Source organism: Oncorhynchus keta, unplaced genomic scaffold (genome assembly GCF_023373465.1).
Source record: "Oncorhynchus keta strain PuntledgeMale-10-30-2019 unplaced genomic scaffold, Oket_V2 Un_contig_1599_pilon_pilon, whole genome shotgun sequence".
Taxonomy (NCBI): domain Eukaryota; kingdom Metazoa; phylum Chordata; class Actinopteri; order Salmoniformes; family Salmonidae; genus Oncorhynchus; species Oncorhynchus keta.
Window position 1 is genome coordinate 807,033 of NW_026279648.1, and position 18,466 is coordinate 825,498.

Below are 18,466 nucleotides of genomic sequence, written 5' to 3' on the forward strand. Positions count from 1 at the left end.
TGACACAGAAGCCCTCCACTGGTTTCTTGGGCTCAGTGCTAGTAAATGACACTCAACCTGTCTTCATCATAAGGGAGGTTTCTGAGTCAGAGGTGAATAAGGTGATTAGCTCACTAAAGAACTCTAAAGCTAAATATGTGTTTTAGCTGGACTCTACCTTTCTTAAAAACTACAGAGTCACTCATTGGCCCCATTACTAAGGTCACCAACACATCTATTGGTCAGGGGGTGTTTCCAAGGGTATAGAAGTCGGCCATAATAACGGCCATCTTTAAATCGGGCGACCCTGCTGACGTGAGTAACTACAGGCCCATTAGTATACTACCTGAGGTGTCAAAGGTTGCTGAAAAGTGTGTAGCAGAACAACTGATTGCCCACCTCTACAAAAGCCCCTTCACATTACACTCCATGCAGTTTGGCTTCAGAGCGAAACACTCCACAGAAACGGCCAACTGCTTTCTTCTGGAAAATGTGAAGTCCAAGATGGACAAAGGAGGCATTGTTGGGGCTGTGTTTCTGGACCTAAGGAAGGCTTTTGATTCTCATCACAAAATTGTCCAAGTTCAACTTTTCCCCCGATGCCTTGATGGATGAAATCATACCTTGAAGGCAGAACTCAATGTGTCAGAGTGAGCAATGAGCTGTCGCCCACTCTTAGCTATGATGTGGGCATGCCCCAAGGGTCAATACTGGGGCCTCTCCTGTTCAGCCTGTACAGTAATGATCTGCCTTCTGTCTGTACTGGGTCTGAAGTTCAAATGTATGCAGATGATACAGTGACACAAGAACTCACTACTGTAATGGTCCAGGTTACAAAGTCGCTCAGTGACTCGTGTTTGCATCTCAATGTGAAAATAACTGTTTGCATGTTCTTCACAAAGAGGGCAACAGATGCTACAGAGACAGATGTCTATGTGTCAGGAGAGAAGCTCCAGGTGGTATCTGATTTTAAGTACCTTGGCATCATACTTGATTCCAACCTCTCTTTTAAAAAGCATGTGAAAAAGGTTTTTCAGATAACCAAATTCAACCTAGCTAATTTCCAATTTATACGAAATTGTTTGACTACAGAGGGAGCAAAACTGTACTTCAAATCTATTATATTATTATTATAGTGGTGGAGCCCACTTAACATACTGCTTGACTAGTTGGGCCCAAGCTTGCTGTACAATATTAAAACCTATTCAGTCTGTCTACAAACAGGCTCTCAAAGTGCTTGATAGGACGCCTAATAGCCTCAAAGTGCTTGATAGGACGCCTAATAGCCATCATCACTGTTACATCCTCAGAAAGCATGAGCTCCTGAGTTGGGATCTTGTGCAATACACCAACGCGAATCTTGAATACATGACATTAAATGGCCTGGCTCCCCCTCCACTCAGTATTTTTGTTAAACAGAAAAGCCAAACATATATGGCAGCAGATCCACAAGGTCTGCCATGAGAGGTGACTGTATAGTTCCCTTAAGGAAAAGCACCTTTAGTAAATCCGCTTTCTCTGTGAGAGCTTCTCATGTCTGGAATACACTGCCATCAGACACACATAACTGCACCACTTATCACACTTTCACAAAATGCATGAAGACATGGCTAAAGGTCAGTCAGATTTGTGAACATGGTCCCTAGCTGTGTGTTGCCGCTTTCCATGTGGTCTGTTGTCTGTAGCTTGTGAGGTGTGGAAACACTTTGTTGCTTTTATGAATTTTGTCTTGCTGCTTTCTGTTCTATGTTGCTCTGTCTGTATGCTACTTCTTGCTTGTCCTATGTTGCTCTGTCTGTATGTTATGTCTTGCTTGTCCTATGTTGCTCTGCGTGTGCTCACTGCTCAATGATTGTCTATATTGTAATTGTTTTTAATAACCTGCCCTGGGACTGCGGTTGAAAATCAGCCGGCTGGCTAAAACCGGCACTTTTACTGAAACGTTGATTAATGTGCACTGTCCCTGTAAAAATAAACTCAAACCATTGCCGCGTGTTATAGACCACCTTCAGCCCCGAGCTGTTCCCTGGACGGACACCATATGTGAATTGATTGCCCCCCATCTATCTTCAGAGCTCATAATGTTAGGTGACCTAAACTGGGACATGCTTAACACCCTGGCCGTCCTACAATCTAAGCTAGATGCCCTCAATCTCACACAAATTATCAATGAACCTACCAGGTACAACCCCAAATCCGTAAACACGGGCACCCTCATAGATATCATCCTGACCAAACTGCCCTCTAAATACACCTCTGCTGTCTTCAACCAGGATCTCAGCGATCACTGCCTCATTGCCTGCGACCATAATGGGTCTGCAGTAAAATGACCACCCCTCATCACTGTCAAATCCTCCCTAAAACACTTCAGCGAGCAGGCCTTTCTAATCGACCTGGCTAGGGTATCCTGGAAGGATATTGACCTCATTCCGTCAGTAGAGGATGCCTGGTTATTCTTTAAAAGTGCTTTTCTCACCATCTTAAATAAGCATGCCCCATTCAAAAAATGTAGAACCAGGAACAGATATAGTCCTTGGTTCACTACAGACCTGACTGCCCTTGACCAGCACAAAAACATCCTGTGGTGTACTGCATTAGCATCTAATAGCCCTGTGATATGCAACTTTTCAGGGAAGTTAGGAACCAATATACACAGGCAGTTAGGAATGCAAAAGCTATTTTTCAAACAGAAATTTGCATCCTGTAGCACAAACTCCAAAAAGTTCTGGGACACTGTAAAGTCCATGGAGAATAAGAGCACCACCTCCCAGCTGCCCACTGCACTGAGGCTAGGTAACACTGTCACCACCGATAAATCCACGATCATTGACAATTTCAATAAGCATTTTTCTATGGCTGGCCATGCTTTCCACCTGGCTACTCCTACCCCGGTCAACGGCCCTGCACCCCCCACAGCAACTTGCCCAAGCCTCCCCATTTCTCCTTCACCCAAATCCATATAGCTGATGTTCTGAAAGAATTGCAAAATCTGGACAACTACAAATCAGCTGGGCTAGACAATCTGGACCCTCGCTTTCTAAAATTATCCTTCGCAATTGTTGCAACCCCTATTCCTAGCCGGTTCAACCTCTCTTATCATCTGAGATCCCCAAAGATTGGAAAGCTGCCGCAGTCATCCCCCTCTTCAAAGGGGGAGACACTCTAGACCCAAACTGTTACAGACCTATATCTATCCTGCCCTGCCTTTCTAAGGTCTTCGAAAGCCAAGTTAACAAACAGATCACCAACCATTTTGAATCCCACCCTACCTTCTCCGCTATGCAATCTGGTTTCCGAGCTGGTCAGGGTTGCACCTCAGCCACGCTCAAGGTCCTAAACGATATCATAACCGCCATTGATAACAGACAATACTGTGCAGCTATATTCATTGACCTGGCCAAGGCTTTCGACTCTGTCAATCACTATATTCTTATCGGCAGACTCAACAGCCTTAGTTTCTCAAATGACTGCCTCGCCTGGTTCACCAACTACTTCTCAGACAGAGTTCAGTGGGTCATGTTGTCCTGACCTCTGGCATTCTCTATGGGGGTGCCACAGGGTTCAATTCTTGGGCCGACTCTTTTCTCTGTATACATCAATGATGTCGCTCTTGCTGCTGGTGATTCTCTAATCCACCTCTACGCAGACGACACCATTCTGTATACTTCTGGCCCTTCTTTGGACACTGTGTTAACTAACCTCCAGACGAGCTTTAATGCCATACAACTCTCCTTCCATGGCCTCCAACTGCTTTTAAATGCAAGTAAAACTAAATGCATGCTCTTCAACCGATCGCTGCCCGCACCTGCCCGCCTGTCCAGCATCACTACTCTGGACGGTTTTGACTTAAAATATGTGGACAACTACAAATACCTAGGTGTCTGGTTAGACTGTAACCTCTCCTTCCAGACTCACATTAAGCATCTCCAATCAAAAATTAAATATTGAATCGGCTTACTATTTTGCAACAAAGCATCCTTCACTCATGCTGCCAAACATACCCTTGTACTATCCTACCGATCCTTGATTTTGGCAATGTCATTTACAAAAGAGCCTCCAACACTCTACTCAGCAAAAAGAAAGATATACCTGCTAGAGCGTGTGCTACGGGTAGGTGCTGCTATGGTGACCAGTGAGCTGAGATAAGGCGGTGCTTTCCCTCGCCAAGACTTATAGACGACCTTGAGCCAGTGGGTTTGGCGACGAATATGAAGCGAGGGCCAGCCAACGAGAGCATACAGGTCGCAGTGGTGGATAGTATATGGGGCTTTGGTGACAAAACAGATGGCACTGTGATAGACTGCATCCAATTTGATGAGTAGAGTAGAAAGAGGAGGAAGGGAAGCGCTACTAAGCTACACAATAGTATATTTTGGTAGACAGAAGGTGCTCTTTTGTAAAAGGGGTGAATTGGTCATCAAAAAGAAAGGAGGACCAAGGCACTCTTCATATAATTGATTAAAATGCTTTTATTTGTATGGCATGTTCAATAGAAACAAAGTTTTACAAATCTGACGCGTTTCAGCTGCATGGCCTTCGTCAGGAAGTACAAACAAATAATACAATGTCCTCTATTGAACAGCTTTTCCAATTAGGCCTAATTTGAAGAGGGAGAACACTATAATACAGCAATCATGAACAACAACAGTCTACACATAGCTGAGGGCAATTGAGCAAAATGTCCACTAGAAGACAGCAAATGAACCTATCACGAACCTACAGGAAGGGTGAGAAATCCAGGTTCGTGATAGGTCCATTTGTTGTCATCTAGTGGACATTTTGCTCAATTGCCCTCAGCTATTTTTAGACTGTTGTTGTTCATGTTTGCTGTGTTCTAGTGTACTATCGAATATATTGCTTTCTTATTCTTGACACTTCTCCCAGTCATATCTAAGTCTTCTGATACTTCTAGCTTGGAGTTTTCTTTTTTTGACAACATAGCTACAGTATTTCACTTTTTAATGTGTTTAATAGTATTGCTTACTAGGTGTGTCCAATCAATTTTGTAACCACTCCCTCTTCAATTACTTCACCACTACGGCCTATTTATTGCCTTACCTTCATAATCTTACCTCATTTGCACACACTGTATATAGATGTTTTATATTGTGTTATTGACTGTACGTTTGTTTATTCCATTGAGAACTTTGTGTTGTTGTTTGTGTCGCACTGCTTTGCTTTATCTTGGCCAGGTCGAAGTTGTAAATGAGAACTTGTTCTCAACTGGCCTTCCTGGTTAAATAAAGGTGAAAAAAAAGGTTATGGATGTGTCCCTGCAACCATAAAGGTCCTCAATGATGTCACCATTGCCCTTGATTCTAAGCAATATTGTGCTGCTATTTTTATTGACTTGGCAAAAGCCTTTGATATGGTAGACCATTCCATAATATAAAGGTCAGGACTCTGACTGGGCCACTCCAGAAGGCGTATTTTCTGTTGTCTGTTGTTCTTCTGTGTTTTGGGTAGTTGCCCTGTTGCATTACCCAACTTCCGTTGATCTTCAATTGGTGAAGAGAGAGCCTAACATTCTCCTGCAAAATGTCTTGATAAACTTGGGAATTCATTTTTCCGTCGATGATAGCAAGCTTGCCAGGACCTGAGGCAGCAAAGCAACCCCAAACCATTATGCTCCCTCCGCAATACTTTACAGTTGAGGTCTTGATGTTGGTGTGATGTGCCATTTTTTTCTCCACATATAGTAGGATACATCTTTGGCTTTAATTCTGCTGCAGCCACGCCAGCGCACGTGGGGATGAATTTAGCGCGCTTGACATGCCTCGCGCCCGGTGCCAGATCACATTGAGAGACGCGCTTAAAAGCAACTACACACACTGCAACAAAAAGGCGAGTAAACGTTGAAGTCAGTTGAGATAGACCACCGGTAAGTTGCTAACTAACGGACATGCCATACCTGAGGCGCACATTATATATGTCTGTAAACGGAAAGGGCTAGGCCTACTACATAAGTGAAATTCAAAGTAGTTTACGTTAGCAAATTAGCCAAATTATGATATAATGATTGACGTAACAAAGTTCAGGCCAAAGTTGTCTGCGTGTCTTTGTGTAGCCTAGAGAGTATATGGCGGTGCCTGGTGATGTCAGAGGAAGAGGCCTGTCTGGGCTCCCCAATATGAATGGAGAAGAGGAGGAGGAGGAAGAATCACATGAGGTGAGAGCAACAGTGAACACACACACATGTCATGTGTGCTATACAAACTACAAACAATGGGCCAAGGCAGATTAAGATAATGTGTGTGTGTGTCCAGGTGTTGCTGAGTGTGTTTGCCCAGCATGGGCAGTTGGGGTTGTGTTTCTATGACAGCAGAGACTTCACTCTGCACTACATGCCTGACACCTCAGACAACCACGAGCTCCAACTGTTGGCCAGAGGTATATACTAAAGTTAAACACACATACACTTACACACACTAACCAGAGGTAGTCAGTACACACCTAAACTACTAACTGACCCAAACACATTTCTCCGTCCCCCTGTCCCTCTCCCCCCGGTCCCCCCTCTCCTCCTCCCTCCCCCTGGTCCCCTTCTCCCCTGTCTCCTTCTCCTCCCCCTCCCCTCTCCTTCCACCTGTCCCCGGTTCCCTGACTCTGCCCGCTCCCTCTCTCAGTGGTCCAGGAGGTGAGCCCTCATGTGATCATTACCAGTGCTAAGCAGGAACGCTGCATGGTCCAGTTCATGCAGGGACTGGGTGAGGAGGAGCACCGCACAGGGAGGACTGGGGAAGGGAAAACTTTAGGCTGGCTGGGGAGGGGTGATGGTTAAGGTGGAGGGTAAAGGTTAATGCTAAAAAATCTTTATACATTTGCACTTTCTCCCCCTTTCTCACTTTATCTGCTTGCCCTTCTATCGCTCTCTCTCAAGCTCTCTTCTATCTCTAACTCTCTTCTTTTTCACTCTCTTCTATCCCCCTCTCTCTTTCTGACTCCCTCTCTCCTCCCTGCTTCCAGGAGCCAACCCAGACTACAGGCCTGAGGTGGTGACCTATCCCTATGTGGACTTTGGTAAGAACAGCTGCCTTGCCTGTGGTAATACACTAGGTATTGTTCTCAGTGTAACTTTTGAACATCAATAGTCAAGTTTTCAGTTACAGATTCTCTCTCTCTCTCTCCCTCTTTTTACCACAGGTCTGGAGGTCAGTAAGCAGAGGCTGTTGTCTGCCCATTTTCCCTTCCTTCCTCCCGCCGTCTCCGAGAGAGAGAGAATCTCCTACCTTTCCTCCTGCATCTCCTTCTCCTCCCCCCTCATGGTGAGTTCTCCTCCCCCTCATGGTGAGTTCTCCTCCCCCCTCATGGTGAGTTCCCCTCCCCCCTCATGGTGAGTTCTCCTCCCCCCTCATGTTGAGTTCTCCTCCCCCCTCATGTTGAGTTCTCCTCCCCCTCATGGTGAGTTCTCCTCCCCCCTCATGTTGAGTTCTCCTCCCCCCTCATGTTGAGTTCTCCTCCCCCCTCATGGTGAGTTCTCCTCCCCCCTCATGGTGAGTTCTCCCCCCTCATGGTGAGTTCTCCTCCCCCCTCATGTTGAGTTCTCCTCCCCCCTCATGTTGAGTTCTCCTCCCCCTCATGGTGAGTTCTCCTCCCACCTCATGGTGAGTTCTCCTCCCCCCTCATAGTGAGTTCTCATGGTGAGTTCTCCTCCCCCTCATGGTGAGTTCTCCTCCCCCCTCATGGTGAGTTCTCCCCCTTATTCCAGGAAAATAACCACACACTGACATTTGAGATTAAATTGAAAATGTTGTGTGTGTGTGTGTGTTTATTTGTGTGTGTGTCCTAGCTGCGGTCAGTAGGTGCGTTGCTGAAGTGTCTGGACAAGAGGAGAGTGGGAGTGGAGCTAGAGGACAGCAGTGTGGGAGTCCCCATCTTACAGTTCCACACCTACACACTGTAAGACACACACATACAGAGAGATCAGGTCAGTTGTGTATAGGTATTGTGGTTGAATGTTTTTTTCACATCTGAATTTCATTCCTCTTACAGGAAAGACGTAGTGTACGTGGACCAGGATACTTACAGGTCAGTCCCCCTGTAGACACACACACACACACTCTCTCTCTCTCTGCCTGCCATGTTTGTTGTGTGTGTGTGTTCCAGTGTGCTGCAGATCTTCAAGTCGGAGCTGCACCCCTCTGTGTACAAGCTGCAGTCTGGGGAGAAGGAAGGGCTCAGTCTCTATGGTAACACACATTATGGGAAGTTAATTTTCTGATGTGATGTCAGTACATTGTCACACTCGCATTATGAGAAGCGGTGATCTCTCAGTCGTGTTTTCTGTAGTGATGATGTCATGGGTGTTGGTGTCCCTGTTTCAGGGATACTGAATCACTGCAGGTGCAAGTTTGGCTCCAAACTGCTTCGGTGAGGAAAACCTGTTATCATGGGTGAACTGTCAGAAACCAACCACACACAGATTATATCTGAGAAACATAATCAATACCTCAGTACCTGTTTATGGTGCGTAGTCATAATCTTTATCCCTCCTTGTTCTGCTAGATGTTGGTTATTATGAAATCCTCTCTCTCTCTCAGCCAGTGGTTTCTGAGGCCTACTCGTGACCTGGCGGTGTTGAACAGGAGACAGGAAGTTGTGAGATTCTTCTCCTGTCCACGCAACTCTGACTCCCTAAACACTTTGCAGTCCTCCCTACGCAACATCAGGAACATCCCGGTAACCATGACCTGTGAACTTTACCCCTCAGCGCCATGCAGGCCTCAGTCTGCAACATCAGTGATGAGTATGAATTTTCTGTAATAAAGAGTATTATTTCTCCTGCTGTAGACTCTCCTGCGTTCGATGTCTCTGTCTCACACCAAAGTCTCTGACTGGCAGGGTCTCTACAAGGTAGGAGTTCTACGGCCATTTATCTATATGAATAGCATGTCTGTATGTGTATTAGACAAGCTACGGTGCATTGTGAATAGTGTGTGTCTGTGTTGTAGACAGTGTATAGTGCGGTGTGTATCAGGGACACAGTGCGCTCCCTGCCTCAGTCCATCCAACTCTTCCAGGAGATCAGTGAGGGATTCTCAGATGACCTTTACTACATCGCCTCGCTCATCAGCAGAGTGGTGGGACACACAGTACACACGTCAGGTGCAGCTCAGCTCCCATGTTCTGTATGTCAATGTGTTTCATTCTCATTTTATTCTGTGATTTGTGTCTTGTATAGGTGGACTTTGAGGGCAGTTTAGCAGAAAACCGTTTCACTGTCAAACCCAATGTGGACCCTGCTATAGATGAGAGTGAGTGTTCATAACATTAGGGAATGATAAAGGTTAGGGTTATGTTTGTTGAAGGTTAGTGTTATGATTGTTGAAGGTTAGTGTTATGATTGTTGAAGGTTAGGGTTATGTTTGTTGAAGGTTAGGGTTATGTTTGTTGAAGGTTAGGGTTATGTTTGTTGAAGGTTAGGGTTATGTTTGTTGAAGGTTAGGGTTATGTTAGTTGAAGGTTAGGGTTATGTTAGTTGAAGGTTAGGGTTATGTTAGTTGAAGGTTAGGGTTATGTTTGTTGAAGGTTAGGGTTATGTTAGCTGAAGGTTAGTGTTAGCTGATGGTTAAGGTAAGGTGAAGGTTAGGGTAATCTTACTCACCTCTGTCTGCTTTCTTTGCCAGAGAAGAGGAGGATGATGGGACTGTCTGACTTTCTGACGGACGTGGCTCGCAGAGAGCTGGAGCACCTGGACTCCCGCATCCCCTCCTGCTGCGTCATCTACATCCCCCTGGTCTGACATCTACTACTATTGTCTGTCTACATCCCCCTGGTCTGACATCTACTACTATTGTCTGTCTACATCCCCCTGGTCTGGCATCTATTACTATTGTCTGCCTACATCCCCCTGGTCTGGCATCTACTACTATTGTCTGTCTACATCCCCCTGGTCTGACATCTACTACTATTGTCTGTCTACATCCCCCTGGTCTGACATCTACTACTACTGTTTGTCTACATCCCCTTGGTCTGACAGCTACTATTACTGTCTGTCTACATCCCCCTGATCTGACATCCATCATGGGGTCACCCATCCCTGGTTTACATGCTAACAAGGATGCTAAATGCTAAACAAATACATCTAAAGTGTACCTTGCTGACTGTCAGGATCAACAGGATGCCAATGCTTTCTAAATATCCATAAAATGAGGTGAAATTGTAATCTGGATGTCCTATCCTATCAACATAATTTATTTATCTCTTTCTCAGATAGGGTTCCTGCTCTCGGTCCCTCGGTTGACCAGCATGGTGGAGAAAGAGGACTTTGAGATAGAGGGCCTTGACTTCATGGTGCGTGTATGATACATGTGTATGATTGCTCCCACTGTGAGTGTGAGTTTATGATGTGTGTATGTTCTCACTGTGTGTGTTTAGTTTCTGTCTGAGGAGCGTCTGCACTACCGCAGTCAGAGAACCAAGGAGCTAGATGACCTGCTGGGAGACTTACACTGTGACACCAAAGGTCAGGCTGTCAGCCCTCCCCTCTCTTTCTCTCGCTCCTCTTCTCTCGTCTCTCTCTCTGTCCTCTCTAAAATGGGGACACACATAATCCAGAAAAATAAATATCAGAACAAGCAATGTCAGAGACCGGGAATATAAATATCTATACCACGGGGTTGGTGGCACCTTAATTGGGGAGAACGGGCTCATGTTAATGAATTGGAATGGTATCAAACAAATCAAACATGTGCAGAATACAACAGGTACAGTGAAAGAAATAAGACCTTACCATGAAATGCTTACTGTCAAGCCCTTAACCAACAGTACAGTGAAAGAAATAAGAGCTAAGAAAATATTTACTAAATAATCTAAAGTAAAAAATGTAATAAAAAGTAACACAATAAAATTACATAACAATAACGAGGGTATATATACAGGGGGTACCGGTACCAAGTCAATGTGCGTTGGTACCAGTGGCGAGTTTAGCATGTAAATCTTGGTGGGGTGAAAAAAACAATTGTGGGATGCATGCCAGCAAAGTCACTATACAACACGACACTCAACAATACATTAATTGCACTATAATGGTGACAAACGGTGCCCAATAACTGTTAGGGCCTCCATAAAGCTGTCCCAACAGAAGAATCCCAACAGCAGTCCCAACATCTTTCCACTGCTACACCTGGCTATCAGCGGAGACTTGTCTGTCAGCGAAACAGTTAATTCAGCCTCATTTACTGCCTTTAAAAAAACATAGCTGATATGTAACCTTTATTTAACTAGGCAAGTCAGTTAAGAACGAATTCTTATTTACAATGACGGCCTACCCCTGCCAAACTGGGACTTCCAATCACGGCCAGATGGGATACAGCCTGGAAATGGCTGACTTGTTTAAACAAATGTGGTTTCTACTGACAATTGAGATGTACTATGTATGTAAACTATGGCATAAGGGGACGACATGTGAATAATAGGCAATCCGTAATTTTGATTAAGACATTCATGAGCAAGCTAGGACGGACGTAGTCAATATAACTATTTGTTCAGGAACAGAACTCAGAACACGGGCCGTTCTTAGTGTTCTCCCTGTACACCAAGTCAAAGCTGTAGGATAAATAAAGAGGGCATATAAGCAGATGAAAGGTCTTACAATATTCAATGATTACATTTCTAAAAAACAGGTTATAGGCTACATGTGCACCTCCAAGTCAGAACAAAATTAAGTGAAAATAGACCAAATTATTTGGGTGAGGCACATGGGCTGCTAATGTCTTACTACACAACATACACTTAGTATTACTTTCTTAGCTACAGTATACATATCTCCCTGGCATATTACATCATTTATACAGCAGCATACAAGACATTTTAGGACTCACCTTGTTGTGCTGTGCTCACTTGAACAGGAAGGTGGCGCGGCGGTCCTTTGTGTGCAAATGTTGTCATCAGTCTGGCATTCTCTGGATTTATGGTGCTTTCAAGACAACTGGGACTATAGGAAAAGGAGGACCGAACAGGCCCCTATTAATATCGCAGGGCTGAAGTGGAGCGGGTCGAGAGTTTTAAGTTCCTTGGTGTCCACATCACCAACAAACTATCATGGTCCAAACTCACCAAGACAGTTGTGAAGAGGGCACGACAACACCTTTTCCCCCTCAGGAGAATGAAAAGATTTAGCATGGGTCCCCAGATCCTCAAAAAGTTCTACAGCTGCATTCTGACTGGTTGCATCACCACCTGGTATAGCAACTGCTCAGCATCTGACCATAAGGCTCTACAGAGGGTAGTGCGTACGGCCTTGTACATCATTGGGCCAATCTTCCTGACATCTAGGACCTATATACTAGGTGGTGTCAGAGGAAGGCCCAAAAAATTGTCAAAGACTCCGGTCCCACCCAAGTCATAGTCTGTTCTCCCTGCTACCACATGGCAAGTGGTACTGGGGCCCCAAGTCTAGGACCAAAAGGCTCCTTAACAGCTTCTACCCCCAAGCCATAAGACTGCTATTATTAACAATTAATCAAATAACCACCTGGACTATTTACATTGACCCCCCCTTTGTTTTTGTTTTTACACGGCTGCTACTCGCTGTTTATTATCTATGCATAGACACTTTACAAATGACCTCGACTAACCTGTATCCCCGCACGTTGACTCGGTACCGGTACCCCCTGTATGTCGCCTCGTTATTGTTATGTAATTTTCTTATTATCTTTAAGATTTTGTATATTTTTTACATTAGTTTATTTAGTAAATATTTTCTTAACTCTATTTCTTGAACTGCAGTGTTGGTTAAGGGCTTGTTGTTTTCAGTGCATGTGACAAATACAATTTGATTTGATCCAATATGATTACGTAGTACCAGTCTTGGACGAAATCAAACCAGGACGAGAAGCTAGTAACGCTAGCTAGCTATGCTAACTGATGCTGCAGTGCGTGCGCGTTCTCATCCTACAGTTACAAATAACATAAACTCTTTTAAAAATATTAAGGAGCAGTCTGCCTTTTAATTTCATCTTCCTTTGATTAGATATCTCCTAACTTTTGCCTCACATGGAGACTATAACTGTAGTCTATTGGCACTTTGATGACTTATGATTGGCCAACAACAAGCTACACGCACCAATCTCCACTCTTATGAAAAGCATGACCAGCAGCATAAATTTTACAATTTCTGTCTTGTCTCTCTGCTGCAGCAGTCGCGTTCTGATATTTACAGGCCCTTCCGGACCAGTCAGTTAAAATTACACGTACCCAAGACCTGTGACAATCATATGAGATCCGACCCAGACCCGTGACGTTATTTACAATTCAGGACCCGTACCTGCTCGGGTCCCGGATCGGGTATTCGGGTACAGGTTGACCCGTGAAGATCTCTAGGGTACAACCGAAGAAACCCTTTTGGAAAAAAAGTAGACCATACTTTCTACATGTCTGAATCTCTCTCTCTCTCTCTCTCTCTCTCTCTCTCTCTCTCTCTCTCTCTCTCTCTCTCTCTCTCTCTCTCTCTCTCTCTCTCTCTCTCTCTCTCTCTCTCTCTCTCTCTCTCTCTCTCTCTCTCTCTCTCTCTCTCTCTCTCTCTCTCTCTCTCTCTCTCTCTCTCTCTCTCTCTCTCTCTCTCTCTCAGACATGGAGACAGCAGTTATGACACAGCTGCAGACCACAGTGCTGGGGAGAAGCGCCTGTCTATACAAGGTGTGCGTTTTTAAGCGGTATCTCTGTGTGCACACTTATCTTTTTGTGGGATTATGCTACGTGTGTGTGTGTGTAGGTTCTGGATCTGAGTGCTGAGCTGGACTGTCTGATGGCACTGAGCCATGCCTCCCAGGAGTACGGATACACTACCCCCACTCTGGCCAACCACCACAGGATAACACTCAGACAGGCCAGGTACGCACACTCAGACCCCATTCCAGCTGGCTAGACGCCTGTATGAACCCCGAGAGTATCCAGGGAGGCGGTTAGAGCGGCAGATAAGGGTTGTTGTTGCTCAGATCTCCCTTTCTCTCACTCTCTCAGACACCCTCTGTTGGAGTTGTGTTCTCCTATGTTTGTGTCTAACTCCTTCCTGAGTTCTGAGACTAGTGGACGGGTCAAGATCATCACCGGGCCCAACTCATCTGGCAAGAGCATCTACCTCAAACAGGCAAGGACACACACACACTCACTCACTCACACTCACTCTCACACACACAGAAAGTGTCAAAGACAGATACAGTCCTTGAGTTGTTTCAGGATAGATTGTTTCCTCTTCCTTGTGATTGATTGGCTGGGTCAGGTGGGTCTGATTGTGTTCATGGCTCTGATTGGTTCTGACGTGCCAGCGAAGGAGGCAGAGATTGGTCTGGTGGACGGAATCTTCACACGCATGCAGAGCAGAGAATCTGTGTCTGTAGGACTCAGCACCTTCATGATAGATCTCAACCAGGTACACACACACACTACACACACACATACACACTATGCCAATGGTGGAAAAAGTACCAAATTGTCATAATTGGGTAAAAGTAAATATACCTTAATAGAAAATGACTCCAGTGAAAGTCAGAGAGAGAGAGAGAGAGAGAGAGAGAATTAGAGGGAGCATGCTTAAATTCACACAGGACACCATATAAGACAGGAGAATTACACCAGATATAACAGACTGACCCTAGCCCCCCCGGCACATAGACTATTGCAGTATAGATACTGGAGGTTGAGACGGGGGGGGGGACACTGGCCCTGTCCAACGATAGCCCCGGTCAGGGCCAACCAGGCAGGATATAAATACTACTTGAGTAATGAGTTATAAAAGTATTTGGTTTTAAATGTACTTAAGTATTAAAATGACATGTAATTGCTAAAATATACTTAAAGATCAAGATGCACTATTCATAAATCGCTCTGCCATTTCTTGGATGCAAAAATCCAAATAGTTTGCCAAACTTCAGTTTATGTGACAAAACAAGCAGTCATTGTGTAGAGAATCATTGTATCATCTAAACCGCTGTGAAATATATTTTCCGTAACCAAAACGATTGTATATTCAGCTTTTTGAAGCTGGTGTACAAAACCAAAAGTGAAAGACGTAAAAACAAACTTAAGAATGCGAAGCATTGAAATAGCCCACATACAACAGATCTATCGCTTCCTAGACTTGCTTTCAATGGAAATGAAAGATCTATAACTCACAATTCTATGTGAATTTGGTCAGGTCAAGCAAAAAAATTACATTATGTATCAAAAGTAAGTGTAAATCATTTCAAATTCCTTATATTATGCAAACCAGACGGCACAATTATTATTATTTATTTTTTAACATTGATAGCCAGAGGCACACTCCAACACTCAGACATCATTTACAAACAAAGTATGTGTGTTTAGTGAGTCCGCCAGATCAGAGGCAGTATGTAGGCAGGGAAGTTCTCTTGATAAGTGTGTTTATTTGACTATTTTCCTGTCTTGCTAATAATTTAAAATGTAACAAGTACTTTTGGGTGTCCAGGAAAATGTATGGGAGTAAAAATTACATTATGTTCATTAGGAATGTAGTGGAGTAAAGGTTTCACAAATATAAATAGTTAAGTACAGATACCCCCCCAAAAAACTACTTAAGTAGTACTTTAAAGTATTTTTACTTAAATACTTTACACCACTGCACTACAGACACGCATGCATTTACCTATTCTCAGTGTGTCATACATGTATGTGTTTATGTCTGTGCTACAGATGGCTCATGCTCTGAACCACAGCAGCGGTCACTCACTGGTCCTGATTGATGAGTTTGGGAAAGGAACTAACACGGTGAGAGAGAGGGAAAGAGGGATGAAACACGTGAGACATGAAAGGAGGGATGGAGGAGAAAGGTCTCTCATACACTGCCCAGTTATTTGCCTTTCTTTGGGTCTTTCTATGTTTCAGTGTTTCAATGTGGGTCCAAGTAAACTGTTTCTCACCAGGTGGATGGGCTTTCCCTTCTGGCGGCATCTATCTCTCATTGGCTGAAAAGAGTTCCAGCCGAGGTTCCTCACATTCTATTGGCCACTAACTTCCACAGTCTGCTACAGCTGGGTCTCCTACCTTCCTCAGGCCTGCTGTCACTACTGGTACTGTGTGTGTGTGTGTGTCCCTTTCAGTATGTAAGGCTGGGATTTGTTGGGGAAAAACCCTTTAAAAAGTGTATTGTCTGCCCTAAGCATGCCCTGGACTGAATCCCAGCCTTGATATGTGTGTGTTTTGTGTGTGTGTGTAGACTCTGGAGACAGCGGTGGATGGGGATGAATTAGTGTTTCTGTACCAGCTGAAGGAGGGGATCTGTCGCTCCAGCTACGCAGCCAACATCGCTACACTGGCAGGCCTTCCCCCCAGCCTCGTACAGAGAGGAGTGGAGGTACGCTACACCACACACACACACTAGCATAGCTGTGGGAAGTAGCAGCACTCCCTGAAAAATTGGAAGATTTTCTTTTATATATAGAGAGTGTATTCGGAAAGTATTCAGACCTTGACTTTTTCCACGTTTTCTTACATTACAGGCTTAAATACACACAATACCCCATAATGACAAAGCGAAAACAGCTTTTTTGAAACATTTCTGCACATTTATTACAAATAAAAAACATACCTTATTTACATAAGTATTCAGACGCTTTTGCTATGAGACTCGAAATTGAGCTCGGGCACATCCTGTTTCCATTTGTTGAAAAGAAAAATGCTATTGCAACCTATTTGCAACAAGGAATTGAGACCAAAAGCTCAAGAGAAGTTAAGTGTTTAATACCAAGGATACAGTCAGCTGAGTGCATGCATTTAGAAAGTTCACAAAACATTTTGTACTCTTCCCTCCTTTTGTTCCCCACCCTCTTGCAGTTGTCACCTCCCCAGCTATACATTTTATAACCCCAATGAGTTTCCCTGTTTTCCCCTGTGGAATCTCCATGGTGCTCACTTTGTTTAGCTAGACGTCAGAATCACACCCCGTCCATCTTTGTCCTGGGCCTGACCCTGCTATTTGACACTAGGCAATTTATTCTTATCTGATTAGGTCAACCTTTCTAAATGAGCATCCACACAGTTTCATGGCCTAAACTCCATTAATACTCACAGTAATCATTCACTAAACAGGATACAAACTACAAACTATATTTATTTTTCTCCACAAAAGTAGTGCACTCCATCTTTAATAGTTCTGTATTAACGGACTGATATAGCATCTGTAATGCAGCCAAAAAATATATTTTTCCAGCACCCATCAAATATATTTTTTAACAATTTTATTTCTACCAAATATGAATATATAACGCAGCCCCCATACTCCCAAACTACTACCTGTGTCTATGCACACAAGTACAATAAGGCATCACATTTTTTTCAACAGCAATGCAAACTAAGAGTAAGTTATGTATGTGTTTGTGTAGGTATCTGAACTGTACAGAACAGGAAAGACCATTAAACGCATCGACCGACCATCTACAGAGGAGCAGGCAAACAAGTAAGTCACACACTCACAGTGAACACACACACAAAGTCAAATCAAATGTTATTGGCTGAATACAACAGGTGTAGACAGTGTAATGCTTACTGACGAGCCCATTCCCAACAGTACAGAGTTAGAATAAGACAAATATTTCCTCAATAAATAGGAAATAGTAACACAATAACAACAATAATGAGGCTAAATATGAGGAGTACCTGTACTGGGTCAATGTGCAGGTGGGACTAAAGCCAGATTTGACATTTAAATAATTTGAGATAAAAGAATGCATGTAAATGTGAACATGAATGAATGCCTCCGCTTCAGTTTATGCTTAACGTTTTTTCTTGCACTGTAACCAATGATTTATGAATCGATGTCCTCATTGTGGTTTTACACGTTATTAGAATAGTTATGAAATATTGTTATATTTGGTAACACTTGCTTATTTTCCCTCGACAACAATCCCATTTGATGCATTGAACGGATGTGGGTGGATCAATGTCTACATAAGGTTGCTAATTATAAACATTCACAAACGCTCTGAGGAAGGCCTTGAAGTCGATACGTAAAGTTATTAAAGAGCAGTGATACTATCAAGATCAGTGTGCGGGTTTCCTCTTTTTCTCATCTTATTCAGCTGTTACCATTCACCTGCAACAAAGATGGCTCAGATGAACATTTAAATAAGTTATTCTGCCTGCAATACATACACACAATCACCCACAGGTGTTTTCTTTGTGTGTGTGTCCCTGTCAGGTGTGTTTGTGTGGTGAAGAAGTTTCTGTGTGTGAACCTTGAGGACCAGAGTGTGGATCTGCAGCGCTACATGAAGGAGGAGCTGCTTCCCTCTGGAGGAGACCTGCTCTAACAGCAACGCTACTGTTGTCTGTCTAACAGCAACGCTACTGTTGTCTGTCTAACAGCAACGCTACTGTTGTCTGTCTAACAGCAACGCTACTGTTGTCTGTCTAACAGCAACGCTACTGTTGTTGTCTGTCTAACAGCAACGCTACTGTTGTCTGTCTAACAGCAACGCTACTGTTGTCTGTTAACAGTTGTCTGTCTAACAGCAACGCTACTGTTGTCTGT

The 18,466-nt window shown here is 44.0% G+C and overlaps 1 protein-coding gene across 2 annotated transcripts; it reads left to right on the forward strand.

Annotated features, from left to right (window-relative positions):
- The first annotated feature begins 5,433 nt into the window (after positions 1–5,433).
- On the forward strand, positions 5,434–18,408 carry msh5 (mutS homolog 5). 2 transcript variants are annotated; one of them, XM_052502704.1, is made up of 26 exons: positions 5,434–5,860; positions 6,047–6,148; positions 6,246–6,369; positions 6,606–6,686; positions 6,946–6,999; positions 7,123–7,244; positions 7,769–7,878; positions 7,972–8,007; positions 8,086–8,168; positions 8,304–8,349; positions 8,520–8,658; positions 8,770–8,832; positions 8,931–9,059; positions 9,161–9,233; positions 9,606–9,715; positions 10,192–10,272; positions 10,357–10,444; positions 13,550–13,617; positions 13,694–13,812; positions 13,942–14,068; positions 14,201–14,350; positions 15,631–15,705; positions 15,861–16,007; positions 16,154–16,291; positions 17,319–17,392; positions 18,134–18,408. In XM_052502704.1, the coding sequence occupies exons 2-26, from the start codon at positions 6,059–6,061 to the stop codon at positions 18,243–18,245; spliced, it is 2,439 nt and encodes an 812-aa protein (XP_052358664.1). In that variant the 5' UTR covers positions 5,434–5,860; positions 6,047–6,058; the 3' UTR covers positions 18,246–18,408. The 2 variants fall into 2 exon arrangements, with proteins under 2 accessions (XP_052358664.1, XP_052358665.1); XM_052502705.1 differs by having other exon boundaries at positions 5,434–6,148.
- Positions 18,409–18,466: the final 58 nt, after the last annotated feature.

Bases quoted from the DNA above. Each gene is read 5' to 3' on its own strand.
- msh5 (XM_052502705.1), top strand. From the start codon at position 6,059: ATGGCGGTGCCTGGTGATGTCAGAGGAAGAGGCCTGTCTGGGCTCCCC. The intron at 7,000-7,122 runs GTAAGAACAGCT...TTTTTACCACAG, and splicing joins CTATCCCTATGTGGACTTTG to GTCTGGAGGTCAGTAAGCAG. The intron at 9,060-9,160 runs GTGGGACACACA...TGTCTTGTATAG, and splicing joins CCTCGCTCATCAGCAGAGTG to GTGGACTTTGAGGGCAGTTT.